This window comes from Pezoporus occidentalis, unplaced genomic scaffold (genome assembly GCF_034315485.1).
Source record: "Pezoporus occidentalis ecotype Australia unplaced genomic scaffold, CSIRO_AGI_Poc_V1 ctg254, whole genome shotgun sequence".
NCBI classification, from domain to species: Eukaryota; Metazoa; Chordata; class Aves; order Psittaciformes; family Psittacidae; genus Pezoporus; species Pezoporus occidentalis.
The window spans coordinates 458,063-482,332 of NW_026914437.1; the positions used below are offsets into that span (position 1 = coordinate 458,063).

Genomic DNA, 24,270 nt, shown 5'->3' on the forward strand with positions numbered 1-24,270 from the left:
TCACCCCCCCAAACATCAACATGGAATGGAGCAGCATGGTCTAGAGTATGTGCAGAAGCAGGGTGAGTCTCTTCTAACCCTCTCCTCCTCTGCCAGGCTGGCTATAGGCTCTTTTCAAAAGTGAGGCAGTACAACAGTTGCATTTCAGTGCTTAAAAGATCATTTCATATGACTCAAAGATGAGAGGTACTCATGCATGCAAAGGAACAGAGCAAAACCACTTCATACTACTAAGATGAAGTACTGAAACCTCCTCCTGTGCTTATGACAGTACAAAAGGCAGGAGCTCTTTAATGAGCATGAGACAAGATGCTTTACAGCAGATGCCTCTTGCTACTAATCTTCCAGTACTTCCATTCAAAGCCAAATCCTCCAAATCAAACATCTCCTGCAATGTGCCTACATCCTTTCTATGGCTACTAAAACACGAGGCAGTGCATGATGCTGAGGATTACCTATGCAATTAATACATTCCAGCTGATCTCAAATACATTAACTTATAATACCGTATCAGGGTTATAGCCTCCTCTTCCCCAGACTTAAAGACCTTTGGATAATAACAAGCCTATAACACAAGTAATTTTTCCCAGCCTCACCAAAATTCAGAACTTTAAAAAGTTACCCCAAAATGATCATAGAAAGCACTGGGTGTCACAAACAAAGGAATAGGGGTGTTTCATAGGAACTCAGATATTGAGTGACACAGAACACTCAGACTGTGTGTCTGTGCACTACATGAATGCAATACTGGTGCAGATTTGCAGTAAGAGAAGAAAAGCCGTGCAGAAACAAGCGCTCCAGAACATTCTCTCCTAAGCAAGGCTTCTCTTCTGCATCAAAGACTTTGCTAAAGGACAGGTACATGAGCAGCAACCTGGAGTAAAAATGAAGTTCTTGAGAAGCATTGAGAGATGTGCGGAGAAGAGTCGAGATTTGTCCTTAGGGTTTAAAGGAGGCAAGCAGGTTACTGTGTCCCAGTGTGTTAACAGACACAGATGGACAAGAACTGTTCTGACTGCTCTACAGCCAAGGGAAGTGCCAATACTGGCAGCCTCCTCGAACTTTAGCAAGTTTACAGGAGTGTAAATCAAGCAAATATGAAGCTAAATCTATCAACCTGGTAACTGTCCTGCAGGGAGAACATAATCTCATTTGTCCAGCAGATCCCATCACTAAACCACATTTGTTAGATGTATTTGTTTAGTTGCTACAGCCTATTGCAGTATGTTAGGAAAAGGGAAGAGACAAAAACCCTAACAGGTCCTTGCAGTGGACTGATTACGTTACATAAACTATCCTTAAATAAACCCAAAACTTTAATCCACTTAATATTACTGATAAATGATTTTTTTTGGAGTTATTCTCTGCTTACTCATACAGATGCACACTTGCACTGTTGATACTTAAGACAGGTTTTATGACAAGATCAAAATCTGAAAGAACAAATTACTTTCTAAGTATTTCCTATATTAGTAACCCACAACTTTTCAAATCATCTTCCATTTTTAAGGTCTCTTCCCAAATAACTGCTTTTCTGACATGAAAGCAAAAAGCAGTCAGTCTACAGTTATATCCTCTGCAAAAGACAATCCACGCTAACTCCCTGCCTACATCAAGTTTTCCCAAATTCTCACTATCATTCAGTTATAGAGTGCATTTTAAAACTCTGCAGTTCCTCTGTGCCTCAACAACCTGCAATATGACCTGCTATGAAGTTCTAACCCAGCTGCAATAGCTTCCTATGATTAATTCAGTGACATGGTGTGTCAGTGAGAATGAGAGGCTCTCTAACAGAAAAAAATAAAAACCAACCAAAACTTAAAGAACAAAAAGGAAAAAGAGATTTGATGAGTCAGCATGTTACATGCTAGACTATGGGTAGTTCCCCACCCTGTCCATCATTTCCCTCTGCAGTAACAGAGACTGATGTGGCTAGTTACCTGTTTTGAGGCTGGGACTGAACTCTTGGCTAGTCCTGGGAGGCTGGAAGGCCTCCGGGGCTGTCTGTGCTGGAAGGGTTCGATATGGAGGAGGAGTCAACTCTTCATCACCAGAGAAGCTCCTCTGCACCTCACCTGTCATGCGTGGGCTGGACAAACTGACAGGTTTCTTCCCAACTGGTATCTTCCTCTCTAAACATCAAGTCAAACTAAAATAAACGCTTGGGTTAAAGTGCATTAGGTAGCTCTGACTGTTCACTGAGAAATTCAGTGTTTATGTGAGTGTTAATCCTGTAGTTTCTGTAGTGGCACAGTAGAACAGGAGTCAAACTTCCTCCTCTTTTACCATGATCCCATTACGGCAGAGTTCACTATTATCAGTTCTGCTTCATACTGAATACAAGCTACTCACTTCTCAGTGGAGTCAGCAAGGAGATGAAATACTGCACTAGCTGTCTTCATCATTATCCACAGCAGAATGACCTGAAGACATTCTGGAGTGCCTTGTGAGTACATGAGAAAATATGTGGAGGTAACACCTCTCTGTGCTAAAAATAATCTAGTTTAATTAAGAGAGTTTCCTGTTAATAATCTGTGGTTACTTTCCATTACTGCTGCATTATACAGTTTTATGACTGAAATCCTTTTCAAATAAGACTATTTTTTATTTACAAGTACTGAACAGTATAAGGCTACAGAAAACATTTTCTCAGGATTGTTTCCTGTGACTCAGCACTTCTGTTGCCATAACCTACTTAGGAAAAAACCAACAAACACGTAGGGGGCAGCCAACTATAACTCTTCATGACCTTGTTCTCTCATCTTCTGATGATTAAATAGATTTCCTAGTAGACTCTCCAACAACCACTGGAACTTCTTCCTTGTTTTCACAGCCCAAATTTACTTCAGATAGTAAGAAGTGAAGAATGAATTCCCCTGGAATAAATCTTCCTATGGCACTAGGTAAGAGGAATTTCCTTTACAGTGTTTGTGTTGCACTTACAAAGACAGATATCAAGAAACTTTTGCAGAGCTGTTGGGTGAAAGGAGAGGGATGAGGTAAGGAGCAGGATGGTCTAGCAAGTGTGCTAAAAGTTTGCTCAGACAGCCCAGAATTATTCAAAAACAGGTCCTACACAAAGGCAACTAGTGGTATAGGCACCTTTCCCTAGATTAAGGCAACAGCACTCATAGCTTTTCAGATTGATGTTCTCAGATCAGCTTCAGCTCTTCTGTACCTGAATTCTATTTAGAAAATACCACTGCAAACTTCTGAAGAGGATCTGCATTTTACTGTTTATTTCCTCTAAGAGCAGAAAGCAGAAACAGTGCAATGTTTGAGGCACCTAACAGGAGGTCATAGGAACTTCCCAGAAACCTGCTTTATCTGTGGCACTCACTGGTCAACTTCTCTTTATGTCCGAAGATCAAAATGGCAAAGGCTGCTTTCTGCAATGACTAGTGAAGCAGGTTCTAGATTGCCTTAATAGATCCATTCACAAATGGACTGGGAAGACATTAGTCCTACACAACTGCAGCACAGTCCTTCACTGAAGTGAATCCTTCTATCACAGGGAAAGCCCGAGATAAAACTAGAGTTTTAATCTCATTTGACACAATTCTCAGAATCACTGCAGGAAGCTAGGGCAGACCTTACTCAAGAGTTTAGCTTCAGCTCCTACTCAGAAACAAGGTATCTTTTTTTTCCTATCCCAGGCCAATGGGCCCTTCCCTGACAGCTACATCTGCAATGGAACAGGAATCAGTGAATTCATCTTATTACAACAAGCTACTGTTCAAATATAGTAAGATTTGAAACGAGAGAAGTAGATGAAATAGAGCTAAAGCTCACACAAATGTGTCTTGAGTTTTCTGTAGTTGATCTGCCCAGATGTCTGCAGTGTAAAATAATGCACCTTCTATTCAATACTCTAGTTTTTAAGAAAACATCAAGAGAATGAGCATAATGAGTTGATGCTCCAAATGTAATACATACTTAGGCTGTCTGGAACAAGACGATCTACTTTTATAAGGACAAACCTCATTCTCATGTAGCAGAAAAAAATCTCCCACCCCAAGTTGCAATTGGTTCTTCTTAAAGAAAGATATTGTAAGAACTTGAGGTAGACATCATTTGAAAACAGTGCAGCTCTTAAGAACACACGGTAGGTCTATAGTCTCATCACCTCTTGCACAAGCATTTCTTGTACAACGGCTGTTATTGCTCTTGCTCTTTACTCAAGAGGTAGCTGCCTTTCAAAACTATCAGATTATTGGAAAACTGACTTGAGAACCTTTGGAATGAAACTGCCATATGAAACCATAATATTGCTTAGAGGAGAGAATATAGATGCATCTGATTTCCTGAGAAGAATGGTGGGAGAAGGTCCCACCATTGGCTGTCTCTACTCCCTGTATTTTACTCATATAAAACAGATTTTCAGCTTAAACCAACCATCATGGAAATAAAAAGATGAACAAATGCAAAATGTGCATTTGTGCAATTTCAAACTGGTTGTGAACTTTGAAGATAATTTGATCCCAAAAGAAACAATTACTGTGGAAAGAATCTGAATGCTTCAGATTCTTAAATACGTCAGCACTATGTTTTACTGTGACAAGAATAGTCACATCCAGCAGTGCTATTTATTACTTCTGAAAATAACCATATCAAAATCTTATTTACATACAGATTCCCACAGATGTCTCAGATAAAAAAAAATAAACAGCAAATAAGTCACTTTCGTGTTAAAACTGAACCAGGTAGATGGTAATGTAAGTTTTCTACAACTCATTCTTTCTGACCTGAGTAACTTGGTTCTTATTGCTACACCTGTGTTACAAAAAGCAGAGGTAAAAGCGTGTTAATTGATACCTGAGTATTCTGTGTAAGGCAGTCCACCTACACAGTCAATGTATTATTAAATTAAAATAATGTGTGAATATCACAACTACTGTAACAGTTGTCCATCTACAATTAATACAGGTTATTAGCAGCAACATCTACCTTGTTGCTAGTTACAAAAATGGGTTATTCTCAGTGAAAAAGTTCCTTTTATGGCATACTGCACCTTTAAGCATAACACCAATTTTCACACAAACATCCCCAAATCGAATAGGCACTTAGAGAGAGACCACAAACTTTTTAAACAACAGGTAAAGTGCAAATGCTACTTTGTCACCCACTTTTTTTATGTCCTTTGTACTGCTGTGATTTAGCTTTTTTCTTCTGTTTCGAGGAACTCGACTGGCTGTCTCTTGATGCTGCAAAAGGATTCAAAATTCTAAATTAAAGTTTAGAATTAAACTTTAAATTTTGGAAAACCACTTCAGAACGTATCAAAGCTGTTACACAGTTACAAAAGTTTTCCCCTAGTGACTGAACAAAAGCAGAGTATGTTTGTTATGGAAAAAGCCTCCCATTAAATTACTAACAGAAACTACTGTTGCCCTCTCACTAAATGCTAAGTTTGCAAAAATAGAGTTATCAATTATAATCATATAACTTAACCTGGCAGGACTAGTCTTGATGCACTTACCACATAAATACTTCTGCACGTGAATAGCAATGCACACACAGAGTTCCATCAAATCCAGTATGTAAAGCATGTATATTTGCAAACTTAAAGCAACAGAAACTCTCAGTGATATTATCCACAACTGATGAGTAAGTAGCAGGTTTTTCCCCCTGCATCAAACAAGCATCTTCTGGCATTAAAAGAAATAGTAGCCACAAAAGCACCCAGAAGTACTTTACAAGTCAAGGTGGGAAAGATCAGAACTGTATACTTCCAAGCATTAGCAAGACCTTGTTCTGTTTTTTGTTACGGCTGGGGACCCGACTTGAAAAGGATGAAGTTAGAGAAAATCATCACTGAAGAACAAGGACCAGAAGCAATTGTTACGTTCTTGACAAGGCAGGAACTTACACTGTGGCGCTGGCGGCTGTAGTGGATACCCAGTTAGCTGACACCATCCCACTGGATAGAGGTCTGGGGACTCGCAGTCCACCCACTGATCATATTCATCTTCCCATCCATCAAAGTGTATTCTCAGAAGACGATGGATAATGCGAGTTACTGTGGCCACACATACCAGGCGAGGTTCCATCAGATCAACAGCCTCCAGTTTCATTCCAACATGAAACCCATGGTTTGGAACTTCCTGGAAAAGCAAATAAGGCAAAAAGCAGTAAGCAAACATGTTAACTGAAATGGTTTAAGCACAATATTGGAATAAGTGTTTCAGTTAAATTCATGTAGGGAAATACCAAGTTTCATATACACACTATTTCACATTTCACAAACACTGAAGCTTAATATATTTAATTGGTTCTTATTTCTGTAAGTCTCTGTTGCCTTAGTTTTTCAAATTTGCACTTAATGAAATGGGTCAATCCCACCGATTACAGATAGAAATGTAAAGAAAATGCTAATTCCATTTAAAGATATAGAATGTTTATTACCTTGTTGAAGAGCTTTACAGGTGCTGCTATTGAGTCAGTTTCCCTGAGGTAGTCAAACCATTTAAAAGGGAGTTTTGCATAACCTGTGAATTGGAAACAATATTTACATACATCAGCTGCAAACATCAGGCATAAGAACAACAACAAAAATACCTTACTGGCACTGTGTTATGGCTAAAAAGACAACAAAGAAACAAAACATTAACATCAGAAACTTCCACCCTCTGAGCTTGGTCTAAAGGGCAAGACAGTCTCCTGGATGTTGCCCACTTGCAACAAACAAGATGAATGAGCCTCTGGATAACACAGAAAGTGTCATTTAATGTTACAATTAATCACTCATACTTGAAGCTTTCTGTCCACGTAGATCCTTGATCTCTATAATACCCCACACAAATGACCCAGAACAGATCATGGAATTAAGCACATCCAGTGTCTTTCCTAGGGGGAAAGAGCTCCACTATTTAAACACCTGAATTGTTAGGAACAGAGTGGTAAGTACAAGCATGAATATTTTAAAGTAAATGTAAACCCAGCTGTAACATGGAAAATTACAGGATCTTTTCCCTTTAATTTTAAAGGGTATTATAAAGAAAAATCTCCCAAATATATTTAGGTTGCCTACTGAATATGCATAAAATACGCAGGACTTTTGGGCAACTTCTACAGCTACTTAAACCAACAGTTCTCAAACTCTAGGTGGAGCAACAACAGCTTGAAAGATTTCTTGGTAGTCATAAGCAGCGTTGAACATCCTGAACAGATTGAGTGCAATGGGCAGGGCATGTGGAGCTACAGGAAAAGGCTGGATCTCATCTAGGGGGGGCAGAGAGCTCCCACTGGGTCTTAGCTCAGTTCTGCTGACTCAGACTCATGAGGCAGCCCAAAATGCAATTCCATTCTTCAAAGTGTCTAAGCATCTTCTACTGATTCCAGCCTGAGATGAAGATGTTTGGAAGGAATGAGTATAAAGTCCAATGATTTCACAGTGACTTATCTGCACCGCTACATGTAATCTGGAAAAGTGTTCACAATAGGTATGCAATATTTGCATGAATAGATGTAGCTGAAAAGCTAAAAATCACTAAGGGCAGTAATGTATCAGTGCCGTGTATTAATGCTTTCCTGTTAATGCACAGCTCCTGGCTAGATCAACATATCTCTATGCAATTTCTTTAACTTCTCACCACACACAGACTACAGACATGTGCACGTGGTCCTTGCTGGAGTAGTCAGAATTCAGAAACTCCATTTTCAAGCCCATTACTTGGAAAGCAAAATACACCTCTCGTAAGAACTAAGAAGCTTTGATTACTGTGATCCTATTAAATATGTTAATGTGCATTATGTTCTGTATTTTACTCCTGTTAATTCCTCTTTCAAATGACTTTTAGATTATTGCATGTGCAATTTTTAATCATGGCTCAGTGGGTGATACAGAACCACTATGGAAAACTGCAACAAAAGGGAAAAAATACAGGTATAGAAAGGATAAAGTTGCCATGATAAAAGAAACACAGAAGAATCATAAATGTGCTAACAACAAAATTCACATTCTATAGCGTAAGTAGTGTCTGAAGAGTAACGAGAACGAGTTTCATCACAGCAAGAAGCGGTTTTCCTATTCTGTATCAGCAACTTGATGTATTTCTTTCTAAACTGACTGATAGGTATTGATATGCATGCTTTTTCCTCTCACTTTATTTCAAGAGACTCTTGCACCACCTATTTTTTAGAACTGGTTATGCCCATGAATTTGTAGGCAATAAATTCACTATATGAACTGACTGAAAAGTAGCAGTAAATCTGTCCAATTGCACTTTCCACATACTCAGCAATGACAGATTCATTAGTGTGCAATAATGAAAATGATATGAAATTATTTTCTTCATGTTGCATTACACTGTCTTTGTCGTTATTACCTAGAAAATCAATTCAATTAAGTAGAAGCCTGCAAGAATGAGAATGGAGAAAATAAAATAAATAGAAAACCATTATTATCTGCTGTTACACAGCTAGTAACAATCCTTTATAAATCACTAGACCAAGACAATAAAATGGAAGAATGAAGGCAATACAGTCTTCTGTAGGCATATGGGCTAGTGGACAGACAGCTTTCTCTCACGGAAGGGATTATGCAACATACAGCTCCCATGGTTACTTCCTCAAAGCTCAAAATTATGCATATTCTGGTATTGCTGTGAATTAGACTAAGCCTGAGATTCTTTACAACGCTTCTCAATCCTTTGGATGGCCAGGACTTCCCAAGCAAAGCCATGTTCTAAACAGTCCTTTTAGTAACAAGCATACTTCCCATTCACTTAATGGATGTACCATTCAACCAGTGGCTATCCTCAATTTCTGACAGCAAAAGCAAATTACTTTAGCCAGAGAATCAATGTTCAATTTGACTCTTTCTAAATGGGAGGTTTGTCATCTCTGTTGTAGATTACTTTGAAGTTACGCTGTTGTATCTGTTTCAGACTTGAGAAAGTCCTAAAAAGTGACACGAATTTTGTCGAATGAGTTAAGAAACAAAGCATATGGCACATACAATATCACTGAAAAATATTCAAAATAAAATGTGGTCAGAATGCTATATGTACCTCTGGGTGGAGTTAGTTCAATCATGTTAATTTCACAGAAACCAACAGGGAAAATAGAAGGGGAAGTGGCATGGTAACAAAACCAATCAGACCCATCTGCTGCTTCTGAGCCATCAATCCCAATCATAAGATAGCCATCTGCTAAAACCTTTGTGAAGAAAAACAAAATTTTACATTAAATACCTTGAACTGTGTGATAAGGCTAGAAAGAAAGCATGCCATGTTTCAAAAGAGTGAAAAGTAACTCAGTCATAATGGAAGCACACTTAGAAGGACATTCAATTGCAACAGAACAAAAAAATCTCAGATCATACCTGTCTCCAAGTCTGGGTGCACTATTGTCAGATGTACCTTTGTTAACAGCAAAGTTAGGAGATGAACATTTCCCTTTCCTGATCTCTAGTCATGAACACCAGTTCTACTTCTAAAGCCCTGTAATTCAGCCTACTCTTTAGCTTGCAAAGATATTCTGTACACCATTAATGAGACAAAAGACTCAAAATCATAACCGCACTCCTCATTGGTAAGGTTATACAATTCTGCTAAGCTACTTCTCATTTTCTTACTCTTTTACAATAGATTTCACATGGATGAGCTCCCTTTCAATCAAGCTAGGAAAGAAGTATACCCTTAAAACGTCTTCATTGGCTTCTGCAAGTAAGCAAGATGAGGTTTCAGTTGCAAAACACTTGGTACAATTAGCAGAATCAATCTCACAAACATGCTCTAATTAAAGGTATGGCTGAATTTCCAGGGTTTAAAGTCAAAACAAAAATTTACCTGAATACTGTCTTTTTCATAGTAGTTGTACGTAAGCAGTGACTGGACATATTCCATAAACATCCACTACGCGAATGAACTGCATTTATTTTGGTTTTGAGTTCGTTTCAAGCCTGAATAAAACTGAATAAATAAAGAATTCCTGTCTACCTTCCCAAAATACACATTTGCTTTCTTACCTTTCTAATGGTTGCCACACATATTGCCGAAAGGTTTAAGGGGTCTATAGCTTCCAATTTCATCCCTTCTTTAAAAAATTCTCCAGCTGCATCAACCTCTTTTACCTAAAGAATCAGATAACAGCACCAGAAGCTAAGACTCTAATAAGCCTGGAACAAAACGTAACCCCACACTGCCAAAGCAACAGATGGAAATACCTGCTGCATCATCCCTGCTTATGTTAAGGAGGCCAAATGAGGCAAGAGCTTGAATAAAGGTAACGTGCTGGGCTGGACTTAAGTCCTAAATCAACTCTGAGAAAACAGTGTTCCTGCCAGCAAACTCACCTTCATAAATAAATGTGGGGGTGCATCAAAATGTCCATCCTGTTTCTTTGTAATATCTACAAGGAATAATAGTAGATGTTATTCAGAAGTTTTGTTAATAGCAGACAGTATGCGTTCTGAATGTTAACTTAAACAGTGCAATCACTAGAATGGGAGGCACATAGTTTATAATGGGATTGCCACAAAATTCTGAAGGCCATAATCCAGCTATTTTCCTTATTGACGTCTTCCTGAAATACCTCTACAACACCATCACATTTATAGAAAAACCCCAAATCCAGTATTTAAAAGAGCACTTGATTATGTCACAGAATTGATGCAAATGCACAGAGAAGCTTTTGCAAGAAACTGGTAACTACTTTGCGCTGTTATGACAGAAAAGGATACGGTTTTATATATAAGCTGGGTTTAGCCAACTGTTCAATACTACTTTCCAAGGGCAACCCCTGGAACTCTGCTAGAGACACCACTTTTGGGAAGCAGCACTGCTCTTGATTTCTTTAATCACTCTTATTTCTAAATGGTTTCAGTCAAAGTTGAAGCACTTGGAAAACTGAAGGCTTCCCTCGAAGGATGCCTTGTGCAAGTGTTACAGGAATTCTGTTTCCGACAAGAGACACAAGCTCAACAGAGCAGAGAAATATTAAAAACCAGACTTTATCCATGTTGCATTGTACAAGGGCAGATGTGAAGAAATGAGGAGTTTGTGGAGCAAGACCCTGTAATTCCAGGTATCATCATGAGGTTTACCATGTTTGAATAACGTAGTTCAAGGTTTTCCTGGTTAGACAGCTTGTTAACCTCTGGTTATTGCTGCATCCCATTGACATACCACAAATCAACCTATAATTAATTTGCTTTTTTCCAATGCTACAAAATATACCATTTATACTTGTAACTTAAACTCCCAAATGTAATATAATTGTTAAACCCCCTGGACCACACTATAAATTTTTAAAGATCATTATTCAAGATAGTTTTATTAATTATGTAAAGTGACAGAACTGCTTAAGTCGGGCGTCTCCAAGCCAATACTGCCCACAAAGACACCTCTAACCCACAACAAGCTTACCAGATCTTTTAAATCTGTGTCCTATACTTCGAGACCAACCAATATGATGTATGAGTGGACTGTACATATGGCACCAGAAGTCATCAGTTTTGTCGTCACTTTCTTCATTCACCAATCTTAATCGTCCCCCAATGACACATTCTACAACTGCTACCCTTGTTCGACAAAGGTGTGTTTTGTCAACAACTTCTACTCTCATGGAAGTTTTGAAGGGATACTGCATACTCTCAGACACCTTAAAGTAATAGGGAGAAAAAGCCATTCAGTAAGAATATCCTGTGGCTTTCTTTAGCCATGTGTCTTCTGCAAGTAAAGCTGGTATCAATGTGCTTCTCATTTAATTCAAGTACTTGCTAAGCAACCTGCAAAAATGACACAAAGGACTACTCTTGTATTTCACTGTTCATGGGGAAGAATGAAAAGCTTCAAAAAAGTGTAGAATAGATCCTACAATGCTCTAATTGTATCAAGTACAGCCTCTAATTGCAGTTCTCACATAGGTTACAGGAATCTTCCAGTGATGTAATGAACGTTTGCTCAGTTGTGAAAAATGGATAAAATTACATTGAAAAATTATTTTAACAAGCTCCCCAAGATTGTTTTTCTATTTTTTCATCCACGCAAAATACAAAATAGAATTAAAATAATTTAATATAAAAGGCATGGAAAACAAACCTTCAACATAATTAAAACTGGTCACTCACAAACATATTTCCTGATAATATATCAAAAAGAAAGAAAAAGAACGGAAATAGATGTTAATATGCCTTGAGAACACACATTCTGTTTAAAAGTAAGTATTTGTCACTTGCCATTTCCATTGTTAAATTCAAGTATTGAGATCTTGCCAATCTAATTTGGCTTCCAACAGAGCCAATTTTTAACTAGAAATGAACAACTGCAGAAATGTGTTCCTTGTTCTTCACTCTTTAATACTAGATGCAGTGTAAGACAACAATATTCCTACTGAAAGCTATGTAATATCTCATCATATTAGGAAGTAAACTTACAGCACACTATACACAGGCAGCTGCCACACTTAAAAGATATGACCTACAGACAGCAAAAAAATCTAGTCCAGAGCAGATGAAATATATTAACATTTAAAAGCATGTCCTTTATTGCATCTAGGTACATGCTATATTAATGCATTTTGTTCAGTTTCTTGAAATAGTACATGACAAAACCCATTCTTGAATTAGAAAAATTAGTTTTAATTGGTCTTATGTATCACAGGGTAGCTGACTGGCACTTTTGGTTTGGGGTTTATTCATTTATTTTTAAATTGGGGTATTTTAAAATTAAAACAGACTAACAAATTTTAAAAGAAAATTACTTTCTGCCAGAGGAAACAGTTTTCCAAACACATACTGACAAGTGCTGACATAAATGGAGAACAGAGATTATAAGGAAAACTGTATTTAAGGGAAGAAACTACTGTATCAAAAGGAGCTATGTGCCATTGAAAGATACTTCAGTTCTTCACATTGTGCTGCAATTTTGGTTACATTACATCATTGATATTGCATCAGCCTTACCTTCTGAGAAAAGTCAGGAGGAAGTGTTTTGGCACCAGTAAGTCGTTTCACTAGAAAAGCTTTCCAGTTTGTGTATTTGTGTTGGATGGCTGTTGCAAATGAAGGGGAAAAAATAAGCCACTGATTTTTAATTGTGTCCGTTAGAGACAATATTAGAGTCTGGAATATGTAAAGAAGAAATCCCAGATGACTATTAAAAAGCCTGGATGACAATAATGACAAAAACCTCTTTAGAGAATGAATGCTACCCAAGATTAAGTTTATGGGTACATCAGGGCAAAGAATGTAATGACTAAATATAAATAAAATCAGTGCATGATCACATCACTGATCAGCTAACTGCTTCCACCTGCATCTTAAAAGCTTTAAGTCACATCAGATGGGCTACTCCAAGAAACACTTTCAGCATCAGTTGAGTCTTTATTTTTCCACAAAATAAAATGATTTATTCGTAACTGTTGACAGAGTTGCTATGGTAAGAAAATACTTTGGTATCTGGACCATGAGCAAATCTAGTGTAATAAGGCAACCTTCATATCAATGGGTAAGGCTACTATTTACATACTTCGAGGAGGAACTAGGGGCTTCCCACTGGTTGCACACCAACCAACTGGGTGGATGTCAGAACCACAAACGTTGCACCAGAAGTCAAGACTTGAATCATTTTCAAAGCCTTCATATCTTAGCAGTGCATTGTAGCCTGAAAGAAAGCAATCCCATGTAAAGCAGATAAAAATTGAACAAGATTATAAAGTACATATTAGCTTTTCTTTGCCAATCTTAATGTATATTACATGAGATTTCCTAGACTATGACTTTTTATAGAATGTTATTCTTATGGCACTTGTCTGCATGCTATTGATGCACAGAACGGATAGTTTCAGCAAGTGTGCATGTGCCATCATGCAAGTCAAATTTTAATTAAAAATTTTATAACCCTTTAGAAGTAATGTGTAGGATAACAAAATTAATTTATTACCTACAGGATCTGTTTTTTTTCATACCATAGCTATGTGGTCTTGAATTTTTAACTCTAACCAAGAACAGTTACTTGCCATTATACAATCTACTTCTCACTCTGCACTACTTCTATTGCACTGAGGCAATACAAAACCAACCCAAAACACAAAAAAAAGCCCCAGGCATTCTCAAGCATCACTGAAGACCCTGGGAAACAGTATATAACATAGTGATAGTGCTAAAACATTTAACCTATTGATGCAGCTCTAATAACCTAACCACTGGGATTATACTAAAATTATACTAACCAGGTGACCACTGACTCAATCATTAGCTCCCTTCACACAGTTATTTTGATCATTTTAATAATTTCAAATAAAATAAATTTACCTGCCAATTTTACAATTCCAGCTATCCAGAAGACTTTGGTAGGTAGGCTGCAGTCAGTGTTTGGAACCTCCACCCGCACTCCTTCTGAGATATCACCCCAGCATGTCCCCATAGGTGCCTATCATTTAAGATGGGGGGGAAAGACACCAGTTCATCACATTAAAATAATTAATTTGTTGTTATATCAGTGTTTTTGCAGGTCTTAAGACAAAACAATCAAAATACATGATAAAACATAAGCTTACATTTAGAAAACACTCTTTCTGTGAAAACCTGGTTTTGATTTGAAGCTTATGTGTAGTATTGTAATTGTTGACAATTATTACTGTGTTTTTCCTGGAAAAACTATAAGATTCCAAGTCTAAAAATCTGTAAAGCACAAATAAATACTGCATATACTCACAGGTCAGCTTTACTGTTTCAACTAGGTGCAAGCTAGTGCTTCTAATGGGAATGGTGTAATTCCTCTGCAATTCTACTTACAACAAAATTATGGTACTTTATAAATTTATACCTGTACGACAGACACCAAAATCTTTAAATTCCATAAAGCAGAAATGTTCCTGAAAAAAATACCTAAAAGTTACGTTTTGACTCTATCCCAGTGATTTATTATGGTGGGGCTCATCACTCACTGGCTCACGTCCTTTCAGAGGAAGGGGCAAGTGATCATTCCATCAAGTAAGCAAAAGATCAGAAGGTGCTTATAAGTGGCACCTTTTTGATGAATGCCAAAAGGAAATGCTCTGCTAGATTCCTCACACACTGTCCTCAAGGCTCACACTAACATGTTAATAACAGAAAGGAATACATGCCTGATAAACTACCAAGGATTTATGGAAACTGGAAATAAGCTGCATTTAGTTTGCTACCTCAAAAAAGACAGTTTTGTTGATCTGAGCATCATGAAAAGATAGTCGAGGATGGTACTGTAGAGATATCAGAAATGCACAGTGCTGAAGAACCTTACAAGTGACTCAACTGAAGTTAGGTTGGTAACAAAACAGAAAATGATGCAGTGTAGGTTAAACTTGAGACCACCAAGAAGGGAAATATTCAGATTTGGGGTATTTCAGAACAACAGTCATATAACTTCATAGGTGTTCTGAGCAAATACATTTTTATCAGTTCAGAGAATATTCAGGTATCACAGGGACAACTGAAGGGATCCTCTGGTTCTGCACCATAGTGGGCAGACAGCGTTCCAAGGCTGTGTCTTATTTACAAAGCTCTTTGCAAACACAGAGAACCTACTGCTCAGTGAGAACAGCCTCCAACTTCATAAAGTTTTGGCTGAGAGCTCCAAGTGAAACTTTGATTAATCCCGAATGACTGGAATTTTGCTGGTAATCAGCAACAGCCGACTAGCAGCACTAAAAGCCAAACTTAGCTTAAAAAGGGATACCCTGCACTAGTAGAAATACTTGAGGCTAGGCATGCAAAACCAAAAATAGTTTCAACTATTAAAGGAAAAATAAGTTATTACAAGTATGCCAGTTTCTGATTCTTGAAGCCTGGTCTCTTCATGTTCTGCTATGTCCCATCTACACCAGACTAGACTGCAGAGCTCTTTTCTGCCATCTGGCAGAGAGGAAAAAAACCAGCTCCAAAGATGATGGCTTACTTTCACATACAAAATCTGCAGATACAGCTTCTTAATCAAGTCCTATCACACGTTCACTATCAGCTCTAAACTGACACGTGTAGGTTTCTGAATTGGGGAAATAAACTTTTCAAAGTGCATATTTTAGTAAATCTTGTTGCCTTCTATAGACATACAAATGAGGGCAAACAGTCAAAAATAGTGCTGAATAATTTCATAATCCAGCTGAAGTTAACCAAAATATATTTTACTGCCTGCTCATCTATTCAGCTGATTCGGAGAGAAAAGTATATGGAAACACTTCTCACATCAATTGGTAATGGAAACGTGGATTGGTATAGAGGGAAATAGCAGAAAGTTAAATTTGTCCTTGACTGTGAAAATATTGGTTCTGCTAGTTCTCCTACACCAATCCATATGGCCCACCCTTTAGGATAAGGAAATCATCCTGTGTAGCATCACTACTGAAATGCCAGATTACACTGCTGTCCTGGACTGGTGGTTTACAGTGTACTTAGTATACTGTTCCACCTTTGTCTTTCTCACTCATTGTGAATATTAAGGGAGGAAGACTGGATCAACCAGGGCTGTAACAGCCATCTTCCTTCATGTCTTCTCTGTCTTCATCTAATTAATCAATCAATGTTTGCACAGTGCTATAAAAAACTCAAAAAGCACTGTGTAAGTGCTGGCTGGAAGGGCAACTCTGAAGTCTGGATTGGCATAGTGCGAACTAGCAGAACCACAATTTACAGGTAAGAACAAATTTACCTTTCAGACTCGTGACGAAGAGATCCACTTCATGTCACTCCCAAACAAGGAAAATCTGGTTCATCACTTCCTGCTCCGGGAGATGAACTGGGAGGGTTTATCTGTGAGTGGCAGCTGCCTTCTCTGCAAGGTAAGTTGCAATCAGGAAGGGCCTGTTTGACAGGAGCGCCTAAAGGCTACTTATGTCCGTGTGCCCAGTTGAGCAAATACCTGGGGGTTAAATAATTAGCTTCTGAAGGTTTTGGATGGCACCGACATTGCCATGATTTCAGACTTGAAAACTTGAACCAGGCTTTTAATGGCAAAGTGCTACTACAATTCCTTCAGTGTGAGGATACTACGCCTAACCTTGTGTGTGAACAGAACCCCAACAAAGGGCAATGCCGGAGAAGACAACGTGCAAGACGTTTAACAGGAAGAGCTCACAGCAAGGCACTGCCACCTAGTGTAAAACCCTGGAACAGCTCCCTTCGAGCAAAACATTCCTTTATATATTTATTTTTGTAACAAAGAAACCAGGAGAATGGAAGTATTTCTGCTCAGAATAACACTCAAATGGAAGAAAGACTGAAAAATTCTTAAGGTCAGGAAACATGCATCTCACTAGCAACAGAGAGGAAAAGAATAATGACTACTAATTGTGCATAAAGTTGTGCATTAAGTAGTACTGAAAATCACTCAAAGCACTGCATTTGCTTTTGTTCTAGGAATGCTTTGAGCTAATCAAAGCAAATACAGAAAAAAGTAGAAACTGTTTGGAAGAAAGTGAAATTGGAATGGAGGTTAGCAATGAGCAGAGTGCATGTGACTAAGCTATAACACAATATTAAAAACATGAAACTAAGGAGTTTTCCTCCTTGTACCAGCTACTGTTGTGTGTCTGATGAAGGCAATTCAACACAACTAAAGAAAATAAGAGGCAGAAGGTGCACAAACAGTAGTTCTGGCTTTGTCACAGGCTTCCTATATGACATAAACCAAAGCAGCTTCTCTACTTCAGTTTACCAAACTATAAAGGGGTGTAATTGTACTACTGCTAGTAAATTTCATTACTGTACAAAGCACTGAGTCTAGGATGATGTTAATGGGGAAGTATAAAAAAAACAAAACACATTAAAGACATCAAAAGACTTTGAAATTCTCTCATACAAAGAAAGAGATAGAACTTCAAGATTCAAATGTGTTAATTCTAAAATGTAACTGTTTTAAATTGAAGAGGAAATAATTCTCCAGGCAAAAAAAGAACTGATCTGGGAAAATTACATTAGACCTGAAACACTGGTATGCCAGGTCATTAAAAATAAATATATTAATAAGTCAAATCCCACATCTCATAATTCCCTTAATTTTTCTTTAATATTGAGCCAATGTTCCCTACCAAATATCCACATAGATACACCCAGTATAACTAGATCCATATTTCATTTAACAACAAATTTAAGTTGTGATTTTCTTGTCACCTCAAAACTTTTGTTTTGAACAGAGTAAATTTCTATGTTCATTCTCATGGGCACACACAAGATGTGCATGGAATCCATAAAACTAACAAACATCAGTACAAACTTTAATGAATCAAAGCGATACAGCACACAGAAAACAGGAATAATCTTTCCAGACAGACAAAAAGAGTATTGTTTCTTTTAATCATCAATGGAGAACGGAAGAGAGAGAAGGGTTTAACAAGAGATTACCAATGTCTTGTCAGATTCCGACTGGTTTAAATAATATCTTTTTCAATTAAATAATTTCAGTAAAACTAAATACAAATAACACCTTAAATACTAACTAATGCCCACCAAAGAAGTAGAAATCTCCTAAGGAGTCTGCAGGAGTTGCATTTTACTTGTGAAAAAGGAAAACAGGGACAGAAAAGGAACAACATTAAGGCTTAATAGCACTGTTGCCATGCAGCTTGTGAAAATTTTCAAGGTAAAAATGCTAACATCAGTATTGTATCTGCTCACATTATTGTCATACCATTTGACTTAGTGAGAGCAGTAAGAAAGATGAACTCCTTGTAAATTATGCTATAATGGTCCATATTACAAGTGACCTAACTATTGCAGCTGTATCTAATTAAGGATACCATACATCATGAAGAATTTGTTGTAACGGCACAGCTCACATTATCAAACAATATCTTTTGATACTTACTTATGAAATCGGTTATTACAGCATGTATATAACAGTGGAAGCAAAGTGCTTACTTCAGCACACGGAATTTGATACAAGTTCATGAAGCTCTACTAATGCAAGGCTCTGTCCTGGGCAATGGTGAAGGCCTCTGAGCATAAATGGTGCTATTCAGAAAGAGCCAACTGCCACGAGCCCTCAACTCCTACTGATTTACGGCTTGACAGGGCTCAGCATGAATTCCAGAACTGGACAGAAAATGTGTCTCTTCTCCCTTATGGAAGAGTTCCATGAAACAAAAATGTTTGTTTTGATTGCAGTTTTCATCAGATAATTTTGAGCAACATAAAACTTTTGTAAGAAGATGAACACTGCAACGTCCCAAATAAAAAGTGAGAAAACACTATGTCAGAAAGTCTTTTCTTAAGAAACAGAAAGTCCTGACAATGTTTAAAGAGATTTAATAATTGGAGTTTAATAAGCACATTAAGGACAGACGCTGCTAAATATTTTCCTCATCCCTAATTACATTCTGTAATAACTGAGAACTCTTTGTTTGGAATGTTCTAACTCTAAATCAGAGAAAACCAACCTCTAATTTCAGATTTACAAAAAGCCTTTGTTTTTGTCTATTTCTACACCACCTGGCAGCATGACTCTCAGGGAGACTCTCACTAACCTAAGGAAAAAATAAACCTCAAATACAAATACGTAACCAAAAGATCAGTGCAACATAATGGAGCAAGCTTGATGTGATCTAGAAAGCCTTTTGCAACTTTTTCTAACACAACATGAATTGCTTTGTTACTCTATAGTGCATTCTATGAGTTTGCGCCTTGAATAAATAACTTGATACATGTTTAAGAATCCTTTTATGTTGCTTTGATTATGGCAGCATCATAAGAGTAAGTGATGGTGTTCAGAATGGTTTTAAAGGACAGATCAAAATCAAAAGTAGTCACACTAACACAATTTGTAAGTTTCACAGTCAAGGCCATGAAGCATATTTGGATACGAGTATTTTGCAAAGCTTAATTACAGAACTAACAGGGACTATCTCTCTCACGCACACACACAAAAGGATAGCACATATTGAAAAATACTTACATGTTTAAAACAGGTAACAGGAGCTGCTGTAAAGCTATTGCTATTGATGTAGTTACCCCAGCTGAAACCTTCCACAGGGACAGCTGCTAAGAGAAAGTTATTTTATTTAGGAAGCTGCTAATGAATCTTGCCTTACCAAGAATTTGTTTCAACAATGTTCATAATGCCATTACCTGCTTTAGTCTTTGCCTGGTTTTGTAAAGTTGCTTGGTACTGAGCATATGCTGCTAATTTAGCCACTAAAGGTTGTTTCTGTAGAACTTTAGCCTTCTTTGTTGGAGGTTTACCCTAAAACAAAAAAAGCTAAGTAAATAAAGTCTTTTCAAACTCCCATCAGGAATTTTCCATAGCTCTGTAGTATAGCTCTGGTAGATTTAACTACAATTAGACCAACACAGAATGGAACTCGTCTAAGTATCACAAAATTACATATAATAATTAGTAAGTTTAAAAACCAGCAGCAAAGAACGTCCAAAAATGCCTTTTGTACTAGTATTCCGACTTGAACAGCATTATAGATTCATTGTTGTTTACCTGAAAAAAAGATATATTTTAAAAGCAGGTCAAAAGGAAGAACTTTTCATCTAATTTATACTTATGGCATTTGTTGCAATAAACTTGAGACTGGATATAATGGTATTTTTTGACATTTCTATCTCTTTTCTGCAATGTTATAAATACACCTTTATGATTACTTAATATTTTAGGTGAACAGACCAGACCCCATTTTGCAAATCTATATAGTTGTGAGCACCCTCAAAACCAAATCACAACAACGCTAAGTAAATCTTCATGCTTTCTAAAGCCAGAGAGTATCTTGGGTATGACATGCATGGAATTTAAAGTCACTACATTGCAGACTGAAGATTTTTCCTCATCTTTTTCCTGCAGAAGGGCCACTGCAGCAGAAATGAAATAAGGACTCAGTATTCTCTGTAATTTGCTCTGCTTATGAAAGCAATTTTTTTGTTACTAATACAGTTCTGGCTTACAAAATCACTTATATGAAAATTTCAATGTGTAAAGAAACTTGACTTATCTTAAAACAGCTGGCAAGTTTTACTGATGTAGACATTTTATGAATACAGACTATAATAAGTATATAAAGAAAATGGTGTCTGTACCGCTACCTGAAGCCTGGCCAGAATGCTGGCCTTCTTGGAGTTGGATGAATAACTTCTAGAGCACGATACACTGCAGAAGCGTTTCGTTTTAGAGTAAAAAGCGTCACGGACACCAACCATTCCACACATCTCGCATGTAGCTGATCAGGACAGAAAAAGCCAAATGTTAAAGAGTGTAATAAAGACCTCAGTAAAAAAAAAAAAAAAAAAAAAAAAAAAAATCAGAAAACAATACGAGGAAGGTCCTGTAGGTGGCATCACCAAATAGTTTGAGGCTTTGAACATGAAGAGAATCGCACCAAAACCCTGACTTCAAATAAGAACACCAGCACAAATGTCAGTGAAACGCTGCGCACCATTGGTGAAACAGTTCCTCCTTTCTGCTCCCTATTAATTTTGCACTGGTTGCAAAAATGAATGACCCAGCTATAGCAGATTTCTGTGTTTCCATGGTTCTCAAACATCTGCTTTGAATCTGGGTCTGCCAATCTTGATTTCCTCTAAATATTTAATACTTCCTACCCACAATGAAACGGGATCTCTTTTCTGAATCATAAATTATATAATATTATCATTATATGTATTATGTATACCTAAAGTACCCCAGCCCACCACTTTTAGCTGTAGTCACATGCTTTAGAGGTTGGCAGCATCACCCACTGATGAATAAGAGTTTGTGGACCAACTTATACCAAGAGGACAATACCGAGATCCTAACCAGAGAGTGCTCTATTAATCACTAATGATTCTGGCTAAAATATTTTTTCATCAATGATAAAAATAATCCCTTTTACAACTCACAGTGGGTGGTGAACAGGTATACACTAACAGACTTCATACAGTAGCAGTAATGAAGTCTTCCTAGTATAGGAAGAAATATATTTTAACATATTGTATATATAACAAAGGGGAGAGAGAATATATGCCCAAGCACAGAGAACACACCAACGTTTTCCTCAAAGCTCAAAGAGTAGAAGCAATAAGAACATACACATGCATGGGCATATACACACAACACACAGTTGAAGGGAAGGTGGATGTTCCCATTCTCTTTCTTTCCTGATAGCAGTTTTCAAAACTAATCTCATTTCAGTTTAGCTAAAAATCAAACAATTCCCCCTCCCAAAACAAACTGTATTTTCCCTCTGAAAACAAACATTTTGATCCCTTTTCAATAAGGGCCAACATCTAGGATTGGACCCTCACAACTTACAACACAGGCTAAAAAATACCAGTATCAGACTCTTTGTATTCATGCACCACCTACTTACCCATGCCAGATTTGCCATCTGGATAAGTATAGACCTGTCCATTGTTCTTTATAATTGGGAGACTGGATGGCAAAGGAGCAACCTCCTCTTCACTCTCATCTGAACTGGAGCTGCTGCTGGTGTCCTCACTACAACTATCATAACCGTCAAACATCCCGAATGAATCACGTCTTTTCCTTTCTGCACGTGAAGTATGTTCTGTCTAAAAACAAAACAAACAAACAAAAAAATCCCAAGAATAGCAGAGGATTCTGAATGCAAATATTTCCAAAAGTCAAGCTTAAAAAGTTTCAAAGGTCAGTCAGCCTTCAAAAGCAGATGTAATAACAAACTGCTCTATGAGCACAGAGATAGGAACCATATATTGCCAATTTAATTAGTATTGGTATACTACACTGATATTAAAACCAGCCAATTTTCGGTATTGTGATACCAAGGAAGAAAAATATCTCTCACAATCCACTGAGAATACACAGTAGCAGTCCATACATTTTCTTCCTTGGTATCTTTAGAGTTCATTAAACCTGATGTGCTGAATAATGACAGCTCCACAGATCTTATATGCAAATGAGCCCATTCCAGATGGCTGCAGCCAATTTCACTAAAATTCATTCATTTGAGAAAGCTGGGCAGAGAAAAGGCAGTTCAACCAAGAGGGCATTTATGCCACAGGAACAGAAATGAGAGTATATCTCTTCTCTCCTTGGCTTGTGGGGTTATCCATAAATCACCCGGCTTCCCTCTGATTCAACGTCTCACGTGCGAGTCAGGAATACCTCTCTACCTCACAGGGATTTTCTGAGGATTAATACATTAACAACTATGAAGAGCTCAGTTACTATGGCAATAGAGTCCGTATAAATGCTGAAAGATAGAAAGGTGACTAATTTGCCACTGTCACACAAAAACTTGTTACATAATGGAGTTTTCCTAAAACCCAAAAAACTAAGGTCAAATAAAACCACACAGTTTGGAAGAATGCATAAGAGTGAAGCAATTTCCAGCAAAGACACTGAAGTATAAACAATGCCTTTGCTGGAAATCACAAGACATTGAAGCATAAACATTTTCTTTCTGCTGCACATCCAATACATGCATTTTAATACAGTGCAAATTTTCACTTCATTAATATCTTGCACAGCTCTATAGAAACAAGACTGAAGCTACATGAGCTGCCTTCATTAAGCTAAAAAAGAAATAATCAAAGCATTTCCATTCTTCTCAATAGTATTTACTAAGTTTGAGAGGAAATAACAGATAAAGAGAAGACAAAGGAAAATTCTACAATAGAAACACAAGTTGGGAGAATGAAGTACAGCCAAGAAACAAGAAAAAACTATTATGAAAGCCTTTGCTTCTACTTCCTTTTCCAAGAGCTAATTTTATTTAAAAGCCATTGTGGACAGAAAAATAATAATGTTGATTGGACTTTCGCTTCTTAAATTGCACTTGGATTCATAGCTTTAAGATTTCATCATAGTAATTCCCCAAATCCCTTTCCTAGAGAGTATACGCCTGAACAATTTTATTGTTGGATCTCATCCGAGCCTTTTCCTGCCGTGCTATCCCTTTATTATAATATTCTCCATTCTCCTTTGCAATTCAACTAAATCCTATTATGGAAGGATTTCCTTATAGTTAAAAGGGAAAACCTGGTTTCCACACTGATCCAATCCTAGCATTCCATTAAAAGAAGAAACAAAAAAAACCAGTAAACACAAAAGGTTATGCAATAAGGTAAACAGATTTAACACACTTAAAGCAGCTCTGAAATAAAACAACAATAGAATCAGTGCAATGTTAATTATGCACATGCTCCTCAGCCAATGAGTCAATGATATCAAAACCCATCAAAACTTAGCATAGGGCATAATTTGACAATCCCTTGAAGGAACTGACATCTGCCTGAAGTAGCAAGGGTAACAATCACAGTCATCGGAGGGAACACCAAGTGATGACAGAACAAAACCGAGTCCTGACCTGCACTGGCAAGGAGTGATCCCG

At 37.4% G+C, this 24,270-nt stretch overlaps 1 protein-coding gene across 9 annotated transcripts in view; it reads right to left on the reverse strand.

The window, feature by feature from the left end:
* Window positions 1–24,270, reverse strand: part of MBTD1 (mbt domain containing 1) — a 35,956-nt gene that overhangs the window by 5,578 nt on the left and 6,108 nt on the right. For 4 of the 9 annotated variants that reach the window (XM_062623568.1, XM_062623575.1, XM_062623576.1 and 1 more), the window contains 14 exons: window positions 22,267–22,468; window positions 20,996–21,135; window positions 20,045–20,159; window positions 19,872–19,957; window positions 14,258–14,375; window positions 13,473–13,607; window positions 12,908–12,996; window positions 11,370–11,604; window positions 10,298–10,353; window positions 9,971–10,075; window positions 9,012–9,159; window positions 6,406–6,488; window positions 5,870–6,104; window positions 5,127–5,204 (listed from right to left, as the gene is read on the reverse strand). In XM_062623568.1, the coding sequence (XP_062479552.1) occupies window positions 5,127–5,204; window positions 5,870–6,104; window positions 6,406–6,488; window positions 9,012–9,159; window positions 9,971–10,075; window positions 10,298–10,353; window positions 11,370–11,604; window positions 12,908–12,996; window positions 13,473–13,607; window positions 14,258–14,375; window positions 19,872–19,957; window positions 20,045–20,159; window positions 20,996–21,135; window positions 22,267–22,468 (1,825 nt within the window). The remainder of the gene's footprint in view (window positions 1–5,126; window positions 5,205–5,869; window positions 6,105–6,405; window positions 6,489–9,011; window positions 9,160–9,970; window positions 10,076–10,297; window positions 10,354–11,369; window positions 11,605–12,907; window positions 12,997–13,472; window positions 13,608–14,257; window positions 14,376–19,871; window positions 19,958–20,044; window positions 20,160–20,995; window positions 21,136–22,266; window positions 22,469–24,270) is intronic. The other 5 variants (XM_062623571.1, XM_062623574.1, XM_062623572.1 and 2 more) reach the window with 5 other exon arrangements.